The sequence below is a fragment of the Bicyclus anynana genome, chromosome 14, assembly GCF_947172395.1.
Source record: "Bicyclus anynana chromosome 14, ilBicAnyn1.1, whole genome shotgun sequence".
Lineage (NCBI taxonomy): Eukaryota > Metazoa > Arthropoda > Insecta > Lepidoptera > Nymphalidae > Bicyclus > Bicyclus anynana.
In genome coordinates, this window is record NC_069096.1 from 6,971,416 (window position 1) to 6,993,688 (window position 22,273).

At 34.3% G+C, this 22,273-nt stretch overlaps 2 protein-coding genes across 2 annotated transcripts in view; one reads left to right on the top strand and one right to left on the bottom strand.

The window, feature by feature from the left end:
* LOC112047350 (uncharacterized) overlaps nucleotides 1-22,273 on the bottom strand; it is a 106,322-nt gene that overhangs the window by 20,735 nt on the left and 63,314 nt on the right. The gene's annotated exons all lie outside the window — the stretch shown is intronic.
* Nucleotides 40-3,070, top strand: LOC112047352 (N-terminal Xaa-Pro-Lys N-methyltransferase 1-like). The gene has a single exon (XM_052885488.1). It carries the CDS (start codon nucleotides 724-726, stop codon nucleotides 1,381-1,383), a length of 660 nt encoding a protein of 219 aa, XP_052741448.1. The 5' UTR covers nucleotides 40-723; the 3' UTR covers nucleotides 1,384-3,070.

A 22,273-nucleotide genomic window follows, 5' to 3' on the forward strand; every position in this document is an offset into this window, starting at 1 on the left:
TTATCATTTAAATGAATAATCGTATTCTTCTTTCTTTCTTACCAATATGACTAGCCGCCGCTCATAGTTTTTATTGTATTCAATTATTTAGAGGCTCATTCTAAAAAACTAGGAGATGAAACTAGAAGAACTACAGGATAGTTTGTACGACAATGGGCAACTCAATGTTTTGTTTTCTTAAAAGGTTTATAGAACATAACTTATCCGATTTCTGCTCTCCTTTTCTATAGAATTACACTTTAATTTAATTTATTAAGTAACTCATCGAAGCGTTAGTAGGTTTACAGTAAAGGTCCTGGACTCAACACTGAGGGGTTATGTATTCAACCCATGGTTTGAATTTTGTGGTTCCCTATTAACACAGATTTCCGAATAATTAAAGGAGAACGAGATTAAAATGAGGTCTTGATTTTTCTGTAATCAGCTAGTTAACTCGTTTATCGTAACATTAATTTATATTCTAAACAAGTACCTAGTTTCTATGTATCTTCCCACTAAAGGTCAGATCTTTGGGTCCGCAGAAACTCGTCCGCTTGGAATGTTGCATTAATGTATGGCTAGAAAGTAATAAAACAGATTGAACTGTATACGATATTAATGGCATTTATAATGTATAACCTCATTATCTTATTACAACTAAATTAAGGAATAAAACGTAATATCAATTAAGAACGAAACATCTGTCAAAGTGACATAAATCAAAATGTCTATAATACATTAACGATGACAGACAATAGATTTTACAAGAACGCCGCGAATTACTGGGCTAATGTACCGGCAACAATAGACGGAGTACTCGGCGGCTACGGTCATATTTCGGCCGTTGACATCGATGGATCGAAACTCTTTCTAAACAACATACTATCGTCAGACAATCCGCCGAGTACTAACTTGGCCTTGGACTGTGGTGCGGGTATCGGAAGAGTGAGCAAAAACCTTCTAATGCCTTATTTCCAGAAGGTAGATTTAGTGGAACAAGACGAAAAGTTCATTAACACAGCAAAAAACTATATCGGTGCTAACAATGCTAAATTAGGTTCACTGTACCATGTTGGGCTACAGGACTTTGTGCCGCTAAAGGAGTATGATGTCATTTGGTGCCAGTGGGTACTTGGATATTTAAATGATTACGATTTAATCGCCTTTTTAAAGAGATGCAGTGAAGCGTTAGCGGTAAACGGGGTTATTGTGATAAAAGAGAACACAACTTCATCAGATAATTTAGAATATGACGAAGATGACTCATCTGTGACACGTCCTATTAAATTAATGGAACAGGTCTTCGATAAAGCAAACCTTCGTGTAATGAAAAGTATAAAACAAAACAATTTACCTGATGAAATTTATCCAGTCCACATGTTCGCTCTTGCGCTAAATTATTAAGCGCTTAAATACACATATAATTCAGAAGCAAATAAAATGATGAAACTATAACCTTAAACATTGCAATAGTTTTCTTGGATTACTTTGTGTTAAATACAACATCTAGTTATCTAACTATAGGAATACTTTATTGTGAAATATTTTGTTTACTTGAAAATAAAATAATATCTAAAATTAGGAACGATTATTTTGTTTAAAATATTTAATTTATAAACTTAAATTAAATTACAACAGATATATTTTATCTGTTTATCATTTATTCTGTACAAAGCTAACGTGAATCAATCTTGTGATTAAGTCCAACTTAACGGTTCCAGGAACGTCCTCTACCTCACATACTGAACGCAGCTTATCTATGATGGAGTGCCTCGTGGGTAGAGTTCGTGATTGTGCTGTTAATGTTGGATCTGGAACGTGCCAGAAGTTGTGATATTCGCCAGAGCATTCGCCGTTTTAGTTACGAAATTCTTGCAAAAGGCGCGGCAGTCTTAGCTTGCTTTGTGGAATTAGATTTACGTTTTTGTTTACCGTTTGTACATGTTTCTTGGGAACAGGGCTTGTAGCCAAGTTACGAGTAAACATTAGCTCTTTTTCTACAAACGCTGACGCTCCTAAAACTAAAAAAGGCTTGTAGCCAAGTTACACATCAATTCTCTTTCTACAAACACTAACGCTTCTAAATCTAAAATATGTATGTCTACTCGATAGGCCACGTAATCAACAAATCAATAGGATAATATAATGCAATACGAGTAATTCCCATTCGGTTAATCGTTTTAGAGATTATCCGCAACAAAAATTTTATAAACATTTTTTTGAGTAATGTTTTTTATACTTTAATATATATGTATTTTAAAGTTAAAAACTTAAACGCATTAGGGTGCTTTTCTACCAGAGACGTGCTATGCAGCTGTGCTGCGAGGATATGAAGCCAATACCACAGAAAACATATGTACGTAAGCTATGTAGCTGCGCGAAGAAGATGCATACGAGTAGCTCGAGCTACGACTACCTACTCGATGTATCGATAGCAGTGAAACATCCATAGCACTCATCCATAGCAAGCACCCATAGCACGCATCCTTCCATATAAAAACATATCTTTGTTGAATCCGTTTCCACCAGTGTTAAACTATGTGCAGTTGTGCACCAATGAATATGATTGGTAGATATCAAACGCATAGCAACATCGCGTAGCACATCTCTATTGGAAAAGCACCCTTAGTCACCTGTGTTAAATTACGCATACAAAGCGTAGGTCTGGAACATCCCAGCACAAGCGCATATCAACGCCTATTTATGTATCTTAGTTTGATATCCGTTAAATCGATTATTAGAACCATATTTACATTACTTTTAGAATCCAAATTGATAATTAATAATGGGTCGATCAGATGGCCGAGACAAAAACAGTTAGTGATTACTATCTGCATCAGTATTAGGGCGTCAATCCATCTTGGGTGGTAATTTGACGGTACAGTTACATTTCGAAATGCTCTTGAACCTTTCTTAGCTTCAGAAAGTACAATACTACAATAGTTAACTCACAATTTGATCGTCATTAAATTTAAATAACCTCTATTGTTATTATTGAGGGAAATAATTGTATCAATTGAATTTAAGAAACGGTAAAAATTAGAGTACTTAATAGTTTATAGGTTATATAATGATTTTTTTATTTTGCTATCATCCGCGAAAATTCGGCGAACCCATGCGACAACGTCACCCAGGTCCGACAAAATACTCTCTACGTACGTTTCACCCCGAAACCGGAGCATCCTCAGGAGATGTTGACTCTACATAAAAGACGAAGCAAAGGTCGAAAACGACACTTTGCAATTTCACGTTGTAGAGTCAACATCTCCTGAGGATGCTCCGGTTTCGGGGTGAAACGTACGTAGAGAGTATTTTGTCGGACCTGGGTGACGTTGTCGCATGGGTTCGCCGAATTTTCGCGGATGATAGCAAAATAAAAAAATCATTATATAATCATGATGAACTTCCGCAAAGTAACGCCTGCTTCTATCCAATAGTTTATAGGTTATTTTTTACAATGCTTTTATTATTAGACCTAGACAAAATATACAAGAAGGTGGGACGACATTTACTTTTAGTTTAATAAATTCATGAATCGTTTATTTTGGTAAACTGAGCTAAATTCAAACCAATTATTACAAAAAAACTAAACAAATATACATTTTGATTGCTAAATCGGTTTAAAAGTTTTATATTGGAATACTTCTCAAGAAAACTTTGTTTTCGCTAGTCAGGTTTTAACTTGTAGATCAACCTTTAAGACAAAGCTTTTGGTGCATTTTTAACCTTTGCCCATTAAAACAGACCTTGGCATTCAAGATCATTTTAATGAATGTTCTGTTCCTGCTCGAAATTTTAAAACAAAAACTACGGAATCAAAGAAACGTATATTAATTAGTTGTTATATTATGTAAAATGTATGTAAAGTAATCACAGATTAAAAAATAATAGGCAGATAGACCGCACGAGGATGATGTCGTCGTTAGCCGTTTCAAATACTAAATTCAAAAACGAACACTTTCTCGAGTTAGTACGACACGAAGCGTTGTATTAGCGCCCCTAGCCAAGTGGCACGTCGATTCTCTTTCTACGATCGCTAACGCTTCGTTAACTAGAAAGATGTATGGGACTGACATTATCTATCGACAGGTCACGTGATCACGATCAGTCATTCCCATACATTTTTCTAGTTTTCGAAGCGTTAGCGATCGTAGAAAGAGAATCGACGTGCCACTTGGCTAGGGGGGCAGTAATTTTCAATATTATTCAAGAATAATGGTGTCTTGTGTTTTTAAATATTTTTATTAAAACTGTTCACAAAACTAAAGAAATAAGATAGAGTATTTTTTATTGGTAATTATTGATTATTATTTTTTTTTTATTCTTTACAAGTTAGCCCTTGACCACAATCTCACCTGATGGTAAGTGATGATGTAATCTAAGATGGTAGCGGGCTAACTTGTTAGGAGTAGGAATACAACCCACACCCCTTTCTTATTTTATTATATTATTTTTGTAATTGTTGTTAGCGTTAAATTTTGAAATGCAATTTATGGGCTTTACCACGTTGCTAGTAAAGACTCATTCTGGATCATTCTTTATTCTGTGGAAGTAATATAACGGGAGTGTTTGCCTGAGTGTGGAATCATTATATCAAATTCGCGGCAAGACATCATGATGTAATATTATGAGCTGTACAACTGTAATTGCTTCCCAGCGGAATTAATGATTTTTTCGATGGAATCAACTTGTATGGTTAATCATTTATTATAATTATTAATATCATTAAGTGGTACAGTTTGTGTGTTTGTACGCTTGTATACCGAACTGATTTTAAAAATATTTTATCTATAGAAAGCTGCGTTATCTGTGAGCGTCATAGGCCAATATCAATAAGAGCGGAGCATCAATAAAATGTGACGAAAATTAGTTTTTAGAACCTTACACTATATCCCTACCCACTCTACCCAATGATATTAAATACTGCTAGATGTGTTACTTGCGCATGAAAAATGAGGCGCTCAAACGAGGAAATTTATAGCCAACTCAATGTTAGTTGTGGTCAACAACGAACGTTATTTATACAAATAATACCTAAATATCGTTTACAAAGTCGAGTTGTGTGTTCAGGAAGTGTAAAAACTATATATACATAAACATATAATGTATATATAGTGCATCTGTGTGCTCAGTGTTATACATTATTATTCGGATCACTTTTTGTGGTGATTTTGAAGGGACATAACCGATCTTTAGTATAAAATTATCATTGACCTTTAAAATATTATAACTATACTACAGCCTTTCTTGATAAGTAGGTACTGTTTACCAACAAACAAACTAAAAATGAGGGTATAAATCACTAGTCATTTCACACCTAATAATTAGATATGGTTAATATATTTTATATAAGATTTTATAAACGATCCATACAGAATTTAAAATAAATAAGTTATGAAATGACATATATTTTCCTACCTTCATTTCTAATTTCTTTGTTGGTAAACAGTACTCATCAAGGAAGGCTGTAGTATAGATTTATCATGTGCTTACATATTACAACTGGACAAAAAATATAAGGTTAGGACTCTTTCCATTCTTAATGATAATAATAATATAATGAACTTTTTAGCCAGTGTTACCAACTCTCCAAAATATTTATCTTGGGGATAAATATTTTGTTTGTGTCAAAAACCCCTAAAATCACCTTAATCATTGAGTTGTCCCCCTAAAAAATATAAATTCATAATAATTTAGAAATAATATGCTGTCATATGTTTCAAAAGTCTATATTTAATGGGTACAGACAAAATACTACGTCTTTATCTGAAGATTCAGATTTTTTTAAATAATACATGTTGACAAGTAATAATTTTTCCATTTTTTTTATATTCGATGAAAATTGCCGCCAGTTGCCTCGGAGTGGTTGTGGAAAAAAAATTGTGATATATGTCGTTATGAGTCGCTTGGCCAAGAAAGAAATATTAAAATTATCATCAATTTAAAAATATTAAATAGTCAAAAAATCCTTGAAAATACCCCTAAAAATTTCAGACCCCTAAAATATCCCATTTCACTTATTTGCCCTCAAAATCTGGGGGGAAAACCCCTAAGTTGGGAACCCTGTTTTTAGCTGGTACCAGTAATACGTAATTTGGTTTTTTTTTTTTATATTTGGGTAGTTCATGGTTAATATATTTAGCGAATTTCCTGTCATTGTGTGATTTAGAAAGTTCATGGTGTACACCAGGTCAAGTGAAACTTTATGACAAATTGTTTTATAACAATGCTAACAAAATGCGTTCACGGGTATTGTGTGTTTTAATTAAAGCGTAGAATAAGGTTACTTATCAATTTACACGCTCAATTAAATAACTTGATTCTACCCGGGGTTGGGAAGTTGGTGTTCTGCCGTCTTAATTAAGAAGGGCACAACTAACATTTTTTACGAAATTGAGTTATAAACATAATTGGAATCAGGAATAAAAGGCCTATCTGTCTAATTTTTGGTGTATTTTTAGCAACAAAGTTAACAGAGATAGCATGAGCTTAAAGGGCACAACTAACATTTTTTACGAAATTGAGTTATATACATATTTGGAATCAGGAAAAAAGGCCTATCTGCCTGATTTTTGGTATATTTTAGCAACAAAGTTAACAGAGATAGTATAAGCTTAAAGGGCACAACTGCACGATTTTTTAGGTATTAGTACAGAAAAAGGTTACATTGTGATATATGTCTTCTATTTTATATTTATCTTTTTAATATATTTAATTGAAAAGGCATAACTAGCGCACTTTAAATATAAAAGGCTTATAATTACAACCCCTTGTTTCGGAGAGCATGTTAGCCCATCGGTCCCGGTGATTTTTTTTTTTTAGTTTTTACGTGTTAGCCCTTGACTACAATCTCACCTGATGGTAAGTGATGATGCAATCTATGAAGGAAGCGCGCTAACTCGTTAGGAGTAGGATGAAATTCTCACCCCTTTCGGTTTCTACACGACATCGTACCGGAACTCTAAATCGCTTGGCGGTACTCCTCCCACCAGTCAGAACTATTTAGAAAACCACAATCGGCCCAGCCGGAGATCGAACCAAGGACCTCCGTCTTATAAATCCGCGCATATCACTGCACCACGGAGGCCACCAAAAATTATTAGTAGTTACATATTTTGATAGTATTCGTAAAATTATTAACCCTTGTTAATAACCCTAAGCCTGCCAACCTGCGTTGGAAATGCGTGGTGGTTCTCAATTTCATAACCCATCTTGCCCTATAAATAAGCAGTTAAAATAGGCGACTCTCTTTCTACGAACGTTAACGCTTCGAAATCTAACAAAATGGGAATGACAGATCCGATCGACAACTTGATCACGTGACCTGTCGGTAGTGAATGTCGTCGTCATCAACCCATATTCGGCTCACTACTGAGCTCGAGTCTCCTCTCAGAATGACAGGGGTTAGGGCAATAGTCCACCACGCTGGCCCAATGCGGATTGGCAGACACACACGGAGAGAATTAAAATAATTCTCTGGTATGCAGGTTTTCTCACGATGTTTTCCTTCACCGATTGAGACTCGTGATATTTAATTTCTTAAAATGCACACAACTCACTTTTCAGTGAATGTCATTCCTATATAATTTTTTACGACTCGTTAGCGTTTATAGAAAGAGAATCGACGTGCCACATGGCTAAGGTCCATTCTAAATACAAACGAATTTCTAAATATAAAATTGAAACGAGTATTTTTAACATATCAGGCGGTATACTCTCTCATATCGATATTTATTTATTGACGTTATTAATTAATAACATATTATCTTTTTAGAGAAGTAAAAGTAATGTCACAGTAAGCCGTTGAACCGGTTGGCAGACTGCACGCGCATTTTTTACCGAATTCTTCACGACCAAAAGCAACTGTAGTTCTGATGAATATTTGATCAAAATCACTAAAATACCTAATGTCGTATTTTGTAGAGTTATATGGAATACTTTGAAAAGTACTCATGGAGGTAATGACTAGTGATGTTCAAGCTTAAATATATGTTTTTCGACTTATGGTAAGTTATAAAGTAACATTAGTTACCACAGTTTCTTTCTACCCGACTACGGCGAATCCAAACGAAAAGTAATGATTTTGGCAGTCTATATATGTATATATCTATGTATGTTCTACCGTAGCACCGAAACTACTGAACCGATTTCGGTCGAAATTCCTTTAAGAAAAGATATCGCGAAGTTTTACCGTATGCGAATGCGGCCCAGACGAGTTAGATTCAGCGGTTCACCTCTTTCTCGAAATTGGACCTACTACCATATGTCCTAGGCCTAGGAATTGTAGACGAATACATATATCGTCTACAGTTTCTAATGTATAATACTTATAAATATTACACGTAGATAGGATCAATAAATGGAAATAAAAACATATTATGTGAGGGTGGTCAGTGATATAACAATCTGCCAAACTCCATTACTTAAACATTAATTAGCAGTGATAGCCTAGTGGATAGCAGTGATAGCCTAGTGGATATGACCTCTGCCTCCGATTCCGGAGGGTGTGGGTTCGAATCCGGTCCCGGGCATGCACCTCCAACTTTTCAGTTGTGTGCATTTTAAGAAATTAAATATCACGTGTCTCAATCGGTGAAGGAAAACATCGTGAGGAAACCTGCATACCAGAGAATTATCTTCATTCTCTGCGTGTGTGAAGTCTGCCAATCCGCATTGGGCCAGCGTGGTGGACTATTGGCCTAACCCCTCTCATTCTAAGAGGAGACTCGAGCTCAGCAGTGAGCCGAATATGGGTTGATGACGACGAAACTCCATTAAGGAGTTGAAAAACATGAAAGCATTCAAGAAATCGATTAAATCTTCACAAACTTGGACAAAATATTGAAAAAACAATGTAATCAAAATTTTGTTACAATAATGTATGCTGTCTGCAAAAAAAAACGATATGTTAACTCTAAGTTAAGTGAACAGTACGTTCTTTTTGGAGAAATAAATACTTTAAACTGAAATTCAGAGCATTCTTCGAATCCATGTTTGCTTCAGGTGAAACTTATCGAAACTGGCGGCATACTTCGATATTACGCAGTAATATATTCTACGGTAACAACACTAATTTGTATCCGAGGCACAGAATAGGATATTATTTCAATAATAATTTTCTTATTCATAAGGATTGCGAGAGATAACTAGACGTGCAAAATATTACCCAATTCAAACTGATTCAGTCATAATTCTGTGTTTATTGTTCAGTATTATTGCATAGTTTATGGTTTAGCACAATGACAACAAACCTTAAAGGTTATTAAATATAACTATCTCAGATTATGTTTGCAACTATCTAAGAATGTCTTTACATATTTAAATTAATCTCATGGTTTGAATAACATGTACCTACATAGGTCTATAATCTACTATGCTTGTTTTATGTATGAAGCCTGAGATGTCCTCATCTACTTTGAATCCTATGATTTGTATATTAATACTCAACTGTGCTTGTTATACAGGGTGCTGGGGAGTATTTCCCTTAATTCTACGGTTATATTCTTTAAATAATAATTAATTAAAAATATCTAAGGAACATGTGTTGTAAAATTAATATTTTCGGGGTAAATAATATTTCTTTTGTAAATAAATATTAAAATGTGTCCCATAAACGCATTCTTATAATTATGACTTAGCCATTTTATACGTATTTTAAAAAGCAAGGATAGATAAAGGCGTGTGTTACATGGATAGTCGGTATTATTTGAATTACTGTGTATGAAAACTAAAAAAGTTTTTATTTTTTAGTTTAAAAAACATTACTTACGCAGTTCGGCTCCTATAAGTGGAGTCGTCAGCACCTTGAAGTTATGGGAAATACTCCCGAGCACCCTGTATATTATGGAGACTGTAATGTCCTCATATATTTATAAGTTTTCATCTATTAAGTAACAAAACAATTTGTATCAAACTACGTAACTTAATTAAATAAGTTCATGCTACAAGGCGACACATTTCGCACGAGCGGGTCCCTATTCCACCATATTCCACAGTAGCTTTATCAAGCTAGTAAGTGGTGTTTGTCAAAAGCATCTACTAAGTGGATTTTCGTGTTCTCCCCAACCGAGCATCTTATAGCTTTGTGCAGCGGTTGCATATATGTTTAAATGTATTTTACAATTTGCAATAAATAAACCCTTAATATTTATGTAATCAATAATGTGAAAGCTTAGGTATGTTTAGAATTCAGATTTAGATGTTCAGATCATGTTAAAACTACTGGATGAATTTAGATAACATTTTGCGCAAAGGTATAGTATGAAATATATACAGATTCAAGAGTTCCTGTGGGATAGTAAACAATAAAGTTACAGGGGGCTCAAAATGGCTAGAACCTAGAGCCGTAAAGCTTATTATTAAAAAAAATGAAGTTACAGGGGCACCTGCTAATTATGTAGAGTAAAGAGTAGATTGTGTAATCTCTATCAGAGAACAAAGTACGTTTATAACTTTAATAGTTTTTTTTTTCATTTCGTAAATCCATAGCACGTATAATGACTAAATTCCAATAACGGTGACTCTTTAAAGTTCAATCTCACAATGTAATAATATTTCGATTCTCAACTGTAGCGTGACCAAAGATTAATACAATGTAACAGACAAATTGACAGACATTTAATGTACTAGCGAAATCAATACCAATCTAATAACGAGGAATCGAAAACATTTTTTAAGAAGGCATTTAATATGTCATGGGTATCAAACCTTGCAACGTATTTTTTTTTCATTTTAATTTAAATCGTAGTACGCAATGATTTGTTACTATTAGACATGTCACTAAAACTAAAAAACTAACTAAAAGAGGTGGCTAATTGTCTTAATATATAGAGTATTTATATAGACTGAACAACGCATAGTAAACAACGAAAGTAATTTAAACAAAATATGATAGGTAAATATTGTCTACAACGTCGAGTTGTGTAATCATAAAGTGTAAAAACTATATTTACATAAATATAATTTTAACTTTATTTGTGTAGGTTATTTTTTAACCGACTTCAAAAAGGAGGAGGTTCTCAATTCGGTCGGTATTTTTTTTTTTTTTTTTTTTATGTATGTACACCGATTACTCAAAGACGCCTGGACCGATTTCAAAAATTCTTTTTTTGTTTCAAACGGTATAGCCCCCATTTGGTCCCATTGCCATCATGACAAGATCTGATGGTGGAATCCTGGAGAAATTGAGGGGATCTTTCGAAAATTATATGGGTGTCTAGTGTGTTCGTATACTTTTCCATTTAGTACCTTTAAGAAATACAAAATTATGAAGGTTTAAAATCGATGTGATGATGGAGTCATAAAACAGACGAGGGAACTCCTTGGCGATTTACAGCAGTTACCTTGTGTTTGGGCTTGATTAATTTGTATTAATGAGAACTTTCCACATAGATAGGTTGTGACTGTCATTTAGGGGTTTGGTGATGAAGACCAAGGACAATTAAGGGAACTCCTTAACAGTTTACTGTAACTACCTTGTGTTTGGCCTTGATTAATTCGTATTTCTGAGAACTTTCTACCTAGATGAGTTGTGTCTGTTATTAGGGGTCTGATGATGAAGACCAAGGTCAATTAAGGGAACCCCTTAACGGTTTACGGTAGCTACCTTGTGCTTGGGCTTGATTAATTTGTATTGCTGAGAATTTTGTACCAAGATGGATTGTGACTGTCATTAGGGGTCTGATGTATTCGTTTGAGATGAAATTTTACACTAAAAATTGAAAAATAATAAAAATTTTAATAAAAAAAATACAACCGACTTCAAAACCTAAAAATGTACCCACTAAACTAAAAAGCGAAAAATAACATCATAATATGTTCTACCTGCTGATCAGTATGAAGTCGGTGCTTAGCCGGTGTTGTCTTAATTTAAGCCATTTCTGACAGGACCACATGAAACAACACTGTCTGCAAAATCTAAAACTATAAGATATGCTCACATGGCTTGAATTAATACATCACCGGCTTAGCACCGCCTTCATACTGATCAGCAGGTAGAACATATTATGATGTTATTTTTCGCTTTTTAGTTTAGTGGGTACATTTTTAGGTTTTGAAGTCGGTTGTATTTTTTTTATTAAAATTTTTATTATTATGTAATAGGGTTTTTTTAACTAGATATAGGCATTTAATACTTTTTTTACAATTATTTACAATAACTAAATACAATAATATTTAACTGAATTACTCGTCGTTATCAACCCATATTCGGCTCACTGCAGCTTGACTATCGGCCTAACTCAGCTCAGGAGAGAGATGAGTTAGGCCAATAGTCCACCACGCTGGCCCAATGCGGATTGGCAGACTTTACACACGCAGAGAATTAAGAAATTCTCTGGTGTGCAGGTTTCCTCACGATGTTTTCCTTCACCGATTGAGACACGTGATATTTAATTTCTTAAAATGCACACAACTGAAAAGTTGGAGGTGCATACCCCGGACCGGATTCAAACCCACACCCTCCGGAATCGGAGGCAGAGTTCATATCCACTGGGCTATCACGGCTCTTTCGAATTACTCGTAACTAGCCTAACCTTAATTTATTATATAAAAATAAAATGAAAAATAAAATTATATCTACAGACTTCACGAATTAAGCCGTCGTAGAATAGAATTCTACGACGGCTTAATTCGTGAAGTAGCTAAACTCGAATCCCTTTTTGCGGTGATAACATAGCTATAGTATAAAATAACGTTGTTTATATACGTTTATTTAACGTTGCTTTTACTTTTACTGACAAAAGTTTAAAGCCGTCTAGGTATTACGTTACATACGTCAACGTACTTACAGATAGACTGCAATAAATGTATAAACGCATTGTCATTTTAGAGGATTTTAGAGGAAACTTTCGAGTGACTTTTACATTATTCCTTGCATTTAAATTGAGGTTATCTACTACAACTACAACATTGATGAGTTCCATAATGATAGAGGTGCTTGGAGGCCTTTGGTTTAGCTTCCACCTTCACACAGGAAGTAAAACTATACCAATTGTAATGTTGTTATCAATTGTAAATTATAATACTTTTTTAGAATTTAAACTATCGTGAGTGTTATTCATATTAAATGATTATGATCGGTTTGGATCGTGCCGCGATGCAAGAACCAGCTCATGACTAAGGGCCCCGTACGTGTTCGAAACTAGTCGGGCACACTCCGACCTTATATCACGTGAGTTTTAGCCGTGTTTCATAATCATTTAATAATTCTAATACTGTATGTTTTTTTTTTAAAAAGAGCAACTGTTGAGTTTCTTGCCGGTTCTTCTCAGCGGAACCCGCCTTGCGAACCGGTGGTAGAATCTTTACAAATAGTCAAAGCCTTTTAAAAGCACTTCAAGTGTGTTCATAAATTAATTTTGAATTTTGAATTTGAATTTATAATTGTATTTTTGTGTGCAATAAAGTATTTCTTCTTCTTCTTCTTCTTCAAATTCATGTCAGCAGTATTGCTGTTCCGGTCTGAAGGGTGAAGTAGAGTAATTACATGCTCATAAGATTTAACGACGGTCAACGGGTGTTCATCTAATATAGTGTTAAACAGAAATGAAAAAGGAAAAAACCTGACTGACTTTGCTGTGTGATGTTCTCGGACCGAGACCCTCGTAACTATAATTTTAAGTTTTCGACTAATTATTATCACCATTATGTTATATTTATTGCCTGACGTTACGAAAGTGCTTGTAAACTAAGCATAATTAAAATAAATGTATATTGACTTTATTGATTGACTTTAATTATTAACTTGCTTGTTGCTATAACAAATGAATTTTAGTGATTTTTCGAACGTCTTTCGGGAAGATTAAAAACTGTATAAAAATAAGCATAAATCCTATTATAGAGTCATTAAACTCTGCCAATTAATTCACAAACTCAAACTCAACAAAAAGTTAACCCTTTACCAATATTGACAGTTCTATCGAATTAATAGAGAGAAATCATGCCTTAGTTAAAACGAGAACTTGTTATCACGACATTTCAAAAATGAATGGTAGATACTTCGCATCGGAAGTTTTTAAAACATGCAATATGCTAAACAAGTCAAACGTTATTAGACAAACTTGCCGAGCAAGTCTTTACGAGATTATTTATACGGCAAGACGAAAAGTTAGACACAGAATAATTGCTGAATTCCCAGGAAAATTTTATCTAGTGTTTCATCTCGGCAGATGTCTAGAAAGCCCGTGAAGCTGCGACAGTGTGATCCATTAGATAGCAGAGGTCACATCAATTGTAATGTGCACGCTACCCACGTAAACATTGCTATTTGAATAATCACTTATACCATACAAGATTATAATTATTTTTACTAAAATATACTACGTTTACACAGTCTATGCTTTTTTTTTTATTCTTTACAAGTTAGCAGTTGACTACAATCTCACCTGGTAAGTGATGCAGTCTAAGATGGAAGCGGGCTATCTTGTTAGGAGGAGGATGAAAATCCACACTCCCTTCGGTAAGCAAAGCTACAGGAAACCAGTAAAACAAACTTTATTCATAAAAAGCCAAAATAAAACACTTTAAAGGCGAAAAAGTAGAAAAATTTCATTTCTTCTTGTACAGCTTTGAGCCAATGAGGTAAAATGTGCATCTTCTGCATTTTTTGGTTTTGAAGTTTTTTGAGATTTTCAAAATTAATGGCATCAGGTACAACTGGCACACTTATAGCGAAGTTTAGTAACATAATTTTTAAGCGAAAAAAAATTAGCCTTTATGCTGTGACTATCAAAACAGTCGAAATTCCGACAGATTGACTGGACTACAGTGCATAAAAGGTATATAAAAACTAAACTCGTAAATAATCAAAACTACGCTTTCCGAAGTCTCGTATTAATTCTGAGGGACTCATTTTAAATTGCACAATTATATGCACGCAATACCTTACACACCTTGTAGCACATTTACCGGTATTCTCTGGCCATGAATGAAATTCCGAATGCTATCTCCTGCGTGGGTCGTAGACCAGTCGTTAGATAAACGAACGTCTCATTAATACCTCTCTTCCTTAATGGTGTACTGCGAAACGGGGAGCCATTTGTTAAGGCTAATTTTGCAATATCCCATAGCCTCGAACCTATTAATTGTAATCGTAGTTAACTTATGGCACGTACGATTTTCTATTGCACACTTTGAACTGGTACGAGTGCGAGTATTATGTGAAACTGTAACTTAATGTTTAATAATAAAATAATGTTGTTAAAATAATTTTTATTATAAGCAGGAAGAGCGATCCTGAGATACAGGTTTATTCAAACTTAAATCAGGGTCCTCAGCACCATTGTAAAAGGACTTATTTTAACAATAAATTTCATTTCATTTTATTTCAAATTTCATTTCATGTTTATATATGAGGTAAAGTTTATGGTTTTGTAGGGGGATCCTCTGGATCTGCTGAGCAGATTATGAATTTTTTTTTACAATTAGATATCCACGTTATTCGTGAATGTCATAGGCTGTATTCTATAGCTGTATTCTCAAAGTCACTCAGCGAGCAATAGAGCAAGTAATGCTTGGAGCTTCTTTGCGTGATCGAATCAGAAATGAGGAGATCCGAGAAAGACACAGACATAGCTCATCGAGTCGCAAAGCTGAAGTGCCAATGGGCAGGCCACATAGTTCGAAGATCCGATGGACGTTGGGGTCCCGAGAATGGCGACCCCCCTTTGGGTGGACCTAGGACATCAAGCGGGTTGCAGGGAGCCGCTAGATGCTGGCGGTTCGAGACCGTAGATTATAATAGCCGATGGACATAGGCCTCTTGCATGTACTCTCAAAGTCGCCACGGTCTCGAGCTGTTACTCTAATGGCCGCGAAATTTTTGCAATCCTGCGGAAACCATGGATTATCTTCATTCCGAATTTGGCGAAAATCTATTCAGTAGATGAAGCGTAAAGTTGTAGCTAACAAACATACCCAGAAATAACTTTACATTACCTTTTTTTTTTTTTTCTGTCTGAGTAGGTGCCGATAGCTCCCTGCGGAACCACTACGGCGTCACCGGGGGGGTTGGGCGAGCGCAGAAGCATCGCCTGATGTGACCCGAAGGCTGAAAGAAAGATAGAGGACGGAACGGCTCTCTAAGGGCGTCTCCTATGAGACTCGGACCTCGGCTTAGAAGGCCATTCTGGAGGAGGTAACCGTGACCTGAGTGAATCAGTCCGGACGCCCCCAAGATCGTGAGTTAGAAAACCCACGTCCGGGTGACGTTAGATATCGGGGACCTCGTCTTCGCCGGCGAAGACGTTTTTCATTACCGTGATAGCAGTTTACTAAGAAATAATATGATATATGGTAGGTACTCGTAATATTGGCTAAGCTGATTATTGGAACATAACCTGCACGTGAACAATCTCCCTTCGGCACAACGACCGTCCTTCATAGTTACACTGTGCAACAGGTTTATGTTGTACTCTTAACAAGTTAATGTTATAGCTCTAAAACCAGGCTTTGGTATCCAGGTATTTTAAAACCCCTTTCGCAATTTTAAGAAAAAAAAATATGGTCTTTAACAGGATACTTAAAACAATCCTTTAATTTGTTTCGGAAACAAGCTTTTCTGAATGTATTTTTTTTAATTACATAACGCAAACAGACTGAAATTCATTCATTCGACAATATGATGCTCGTGATGCTGTTGATGATGATGATGTTGCTTGCTAACAAAGCAAGTTTAAAAAGTAGTAGACCTACGGCTTGCAGTACACATAGTGAACACCAGTGTAAAGTAAATTCAAGCTTTTTCCTCCTGATGATAGGTGTTTAAAAATTTATACAATTAAAAAAAAAACATAATATGAAAGAACTTTCGGTGACTAAATGCTGAGTTTAAAACAAATTCACAGCCGAGTTGTGTTAAAAAAGGCGGAATCAAGTTTTTTGAAAAATGCAAAAGAAATCTGCCTGTAAATTCACTAACTTTGACGTAAGTTAATTACCTAATATAATTTAAATGAAATCAATAACTTCTGGACTTTTGCCAATTTGGGCAGGGTGTGTCCGATTCGCACGGACTAAACGACCTCCTCCTGATTCCGAAGTCAGCACCACGATGCATTTCATCATGCCAACTCTACGTATTTTCTCTTTACTATTTTTCCTCTTTTTCTCTCTCTTCTGTCCTCTGAGCATTTACCTATGTATTTGCCAATCTTGCTCACTACACATCATACGTGTAATTCAGCTTTTAGAATCTATATTACTACTCGTTCCTTGTGCGAGTAGCCTCAGGTATCTACTGGCGGATCATCCAAAGATAGCGTGCCTCGGAATATCTTCCTCTTCGCAATAAAAGCATTTTTCGCTAGGAGCTTTGCCGATCGCGAAGAGATGTCATCTAGCTACACTATGATATCTACGAAAGGTTCTCAGTAGGCACCGGATGACATTATTTTCTAATCAATTTTGATCAGTTAGCATCAAATAAATAATGAATCCCAAATTGCGTGACTTTAGAATTACTAACAATAGCTAGTTGGCAAATTTTGTGTATGTTCACTAATATACGTCAAATTTAGTGAATTGGCCTAACCTATTGACGTATCAACAAAATGGACACTCTGAATCAAAAAAGAAATATTTATGGATGTCATGTCATTTAATTAACCCCATTTAATATCGTCAGCATCTTATATGAAGCTATTATTGTCTTTTTGGAAGTTAACTGTCCTGTAAAAACAAAAAGGCTACTGAAAAATAAGTCTTTCTCTAAGTGTGTGAAAGAAAAAATCTATTGCTATTAAAATTATGCCTTTAAAAACCTTTGTTTACACTACCTTGAACTTATACGAGTAATAAAGCAAATAATAATGATATTACATCTAGATAGACAGATACGTAGTTTGTAACGGATCAAGGGAGAGTATTAGCCGCACAACAATTGTATACCAGCCTTGAGAGGCCAGCTGTCTGACCTTTCCACTACCTGTTTCAGTTCAAATCGTCAAGTATGAGACTAACTTAAGAATTCTATGTTCCGTACGTTTAATAAAATCTTTTTAACAAAAAAATTCAACCAACATTATGCATTACCCTAAAAAAAGCCTGACTGCAAAAATATAAAAACTGAAAAGTAATAAAACAAGTTGTACCAAGAATTGTAGAAACATTCGGTATTTTTTTTTTAATTTTACACTTTTGTTACGATAGTAATAAGATGGTAAATTTCGGATTTATTTGTTACGTTTGTTACTTGATCCGTATTTTAAAATTCACGTTTAATATATTTTTTTACATATTTCTTATCAAGTTTTTTTAATATATTCATGATCATATATTTCTTAGTAGTAACCCTACATTCCCATAAAGCTCTAAAAACAAACCAAACTTCTAACTTTAAGTAAAAAATACTCTAGTCTACACCGCAAAATATTATATTTCCAATCTACATATTTTTTTGTTTCATCATCATCATCATTATCTGCTGTTGGACATCTCTTACAAAGATTTCCAAACATCACGCTCTTGAGTCGACAGCATCAGCGGTTCCATGATCCCCGATGATCCGCCTAGTAAGGGGTCGACTAAAATTGCAGTTTTCGGTGCGGGGTCGCCATTTACCTTGGAGCCCCAAAATCCATCAGCTATTCGAACCATGTTACTTGTTTATCGATCGGGAATATAAAAGTATTTTTAGATTATTTATTTGTAATAACTGGTTTTCAATCATAAGTGAAATCATGTTTCTAGTTTTAATGAGCATTAAATCAAGATTTAAATTGTAAAAGTTTTCTTCTTAGTTTAGACTGTTCTATAAAAGTATTATAAAAAATAGCTTTCCTAAACATTATTCTTTATCTCTTTTCTTACTGTAAGCATTCAGTCTAGAACTATTACCGAATTATGTATCTCATTTGCTTACTACACACATTTACATAAATACGTTTATAAAATGATTTATATATTTTTCTATCATCGGCGAAAAGCCGACGAACCCATGCGACAACGTCACCCAGGTCCGACAAAATACTCTCTACGTACGTTTCACCCCGAAACCGGAGCATCCTCCGGAGATGTTAACTTTACAACGTGCAATTGCAAATATAACAAAATAAATAAATCATTATATAATTATGCTTCTACAACATTTCAATTTGATTATTATGTCTTACAAAACTAAAACAATCAATAAAAGATTTGTCATCGTTAAAATTATTATGAGTGATATTTATTATAATATTTTGTACGGTATCCTAAAACATCTGCATCGTTCAATCATAGGTAAGTACAAGTATCAGTATTTGGTAGTTGAAACTGGTATACCTAATATTAATATTAATATTGCTTAATAATGCCGGCACGAAATACCTGGGAATAATATTAGGCAATATTTTATTGCAACTGTGGTTGAGTACACAAACTAGCCAACCTGCATTTCGGCCTTGGGAAATCCATTCCTTACGCCCTTTCTCATTGACGATTGAGAACAATAAATCCTAAAGCTATGTGCCAAAGATTTTATACAGATACTATAACAGATTCGTTGTATATAAAATGTTTGACACATACGATTAGATAGTCCTACAGATTCTGCATACAACTATGAAGATATATGAAATTTTTAAATGTAAACCGATACAATATTGCGTTATTCATATTTATTTATGTGAGGGTTAAGAATTATTGAATGTAGAATATTTTGTGAATCTGTAAAGTATTTAATTTATTGTATTTGGTATATAACTAATTGACACTTTACTAATTTTATTTAGGGCCAAATAAGCACAATTAAGTTCCTTAATAATCAGTTTTAGGTCACCGGATCATTGGATTCATTTTGGATACTATATCAAAATCTCTTTTTAAGAGTATGTCATATAAAAAAAATATAGTAGTCAAACAAAAGTTAAGAGGAATTTCTATTTATTGATTCTTCATACGGAAACAAATTGATTGATTGTTTATAGAATGTTACTATAATGATTTTGAACTTATAATATTATGCAAGTGATGAGTCATGCATAGATTACGCTATCATCATACGCAAGACTTTTCATTCCATCAATTCATAAAATATTTTAGATTTTTTAGGCCACTTAAATAATCAAATGCAACGCAACCCGAGCGACTTAGCCAATCAAAATAAGGAAAATAAGTTAACCTCAAAATGAAAAATAATAAGTTTTAAACTCGTAGACACCTTCGTCTTGGTGTCTTTAAAGTTTTCTCAAAAGTCTCATAAAATATCGTACCGATATGGTATCGATATATATCGTATATATATCGCATATATATCGCATACATCGTACCGATATATGCGTCGCAAGTTATTAATTATCAAATATGTAAACAAATCAGTTTAACGCTATTATCTCGTATTTTAAATTATAAATAATTTAATAAAAAAAATTGTATCATTAAATTTTTAACTAACAGTTGATATCTTGTCTTGTGTGCAGAAGAAAGCAGAGCCGCTTCGAATCTTCATCGTTAAGAGATGTAGTAGAAAATCCTACTAATATTATAAACTAAATTCCACGCGGACGAAGTCGCAGGCGACCGCTAGTTATCTATAATAAGTACTAAAAATTGGCATAGAGGGAACTTTAGCAAATAACTCACAACATTATAGTAGATAAAGATACTTTCGCAATAGCGACGCGGGACGAAGTTGAAATTCGATAGCGGATCTTGAAAAGCATACAAGACTTAACACAGCCGGGCTATAGTTTAGACTTTAGACTATTTTCACCTCTATTATATTTCTAACGTTTGAAGACACTTCCGATAGCCGTAAATAACGCTTATCTTGGTAAGAAACCCTATTCTTATTAGGTAAGATGGCCATTTGAACTTTGAAATAATTGTATAATATTGTCGAGTAATGTATTGATATTGTCATCTTGGCTATTGATTAATATTATTCATACTTGTAAGCCAATACGGAAATCATTACGGCGTTTAGGAAATTTATTATCTCCTTCAAACTTGAAAGATTCATTATTTTAAAATAACTATTGTTCTCAGTACATACAGGACTCAAATGGAAATAAATGGCTCATCATTACCATTACAACCCATATTCAGCTCACTTTGAGCACAAGTCTTCTCTCAGAATAAGGCCTATTTCGAATTACTTTAGTATTTTAGTCGAGTACGAACGAGTTTTGGGTGGTAAATCCAAAAATTCTTCGTACTCGACTAAATACTAAAGTAGTCCGAACTAGGCCTGAGAGGGGTTAGGCCAAAAGTCCACATGCAGAGAATTAAGAAATTTCTCAGGTGATGATGATGATGATGATGATGATTAATATGTACGGTATATACGATAAGTACAGTAGTCAATAGTTGAGTCTGTAAACTTTTCTCGTAATACTTACATATCCATTTAAATAGAATTAAAGAAAGATTAGCAAAACTTGAATCAATAGTAACAACATTAGTTCCGCTCCCTGTACAAGATGTTAGTCACTCAAAACGTGTAATTTCATCGAGAGAAATCAAACTCGGTAACCTAGTTAAGTTTCACAGGAAAGAAAATGCTGGGATATCATCCAAGCCCAATAAGTCAAGTAGAAATTACTCGATCGGGCAAGGTAGACCAGTCGTCAGTTATGCCCGCGAAAGTTATTGTAGACACAGACTATTGGAAAAGGTAAACAGAAAATTCGCTGCCGTAATAAATGTATTTTTTTACAAGTAGTTATTATTTTTAATGCTTCTTTTTATCTAATACGTAACGAATTAATGTCATTCACTTTTTAAAAATATTTCTTTATTAAAAATTAAGCGTTTATAACTAACTACCCTAGTGTTATTAAAAATCAACTGTAGATATGCAGATGAAAAACAAATGACTGTATTTTTTTAAATCCTCTTTTTCATATGAGTGCTTTTTAAAATGAAAAGTAGATTTGACGACATGACACAAGTAGACACGAATGTGAAATAAATAAAATATTTGTTTAACTCATAGCGACATATTTGTTATAAAACACAATTACTCGAGAAGATACCGTCCGTAAAAAGTCGGTTTATCTCATTACTATTGCAATAATTGACTACTTGATACTTATTAATGCTTTCCTTCGGCATGTTATGAGGCGATGTTTAGTTTTTGAGGGCTCCGTCCATTTCCTTCGTTTAGTCTGTGTTTGAAGCCATGAACATTAGTCATGAGACAAACTCGTCTGTGGCTGCTTTTATAATATTAAGAAGGAGATTGATACCTGTGTTTTTGCTTACTCTAGAGAAAGCTCTAATAGTAGCCCTACAACTGCAAGTACCTAATCTAATAAAGTCGATAGTAAACTTCATATTATAATAGAAAACAGGGAAATACAGGTAAAATCTACAA

Bases quoted from the DNA above. Each gene is read 5' to 3' on its own strand.
- LOC112047352 (XM_052885488.1), top strand. From the start codon at position 724: ATGACAGACAATAGATTTTACAAGAACGCCGCGAATTACTGGGCTAAT.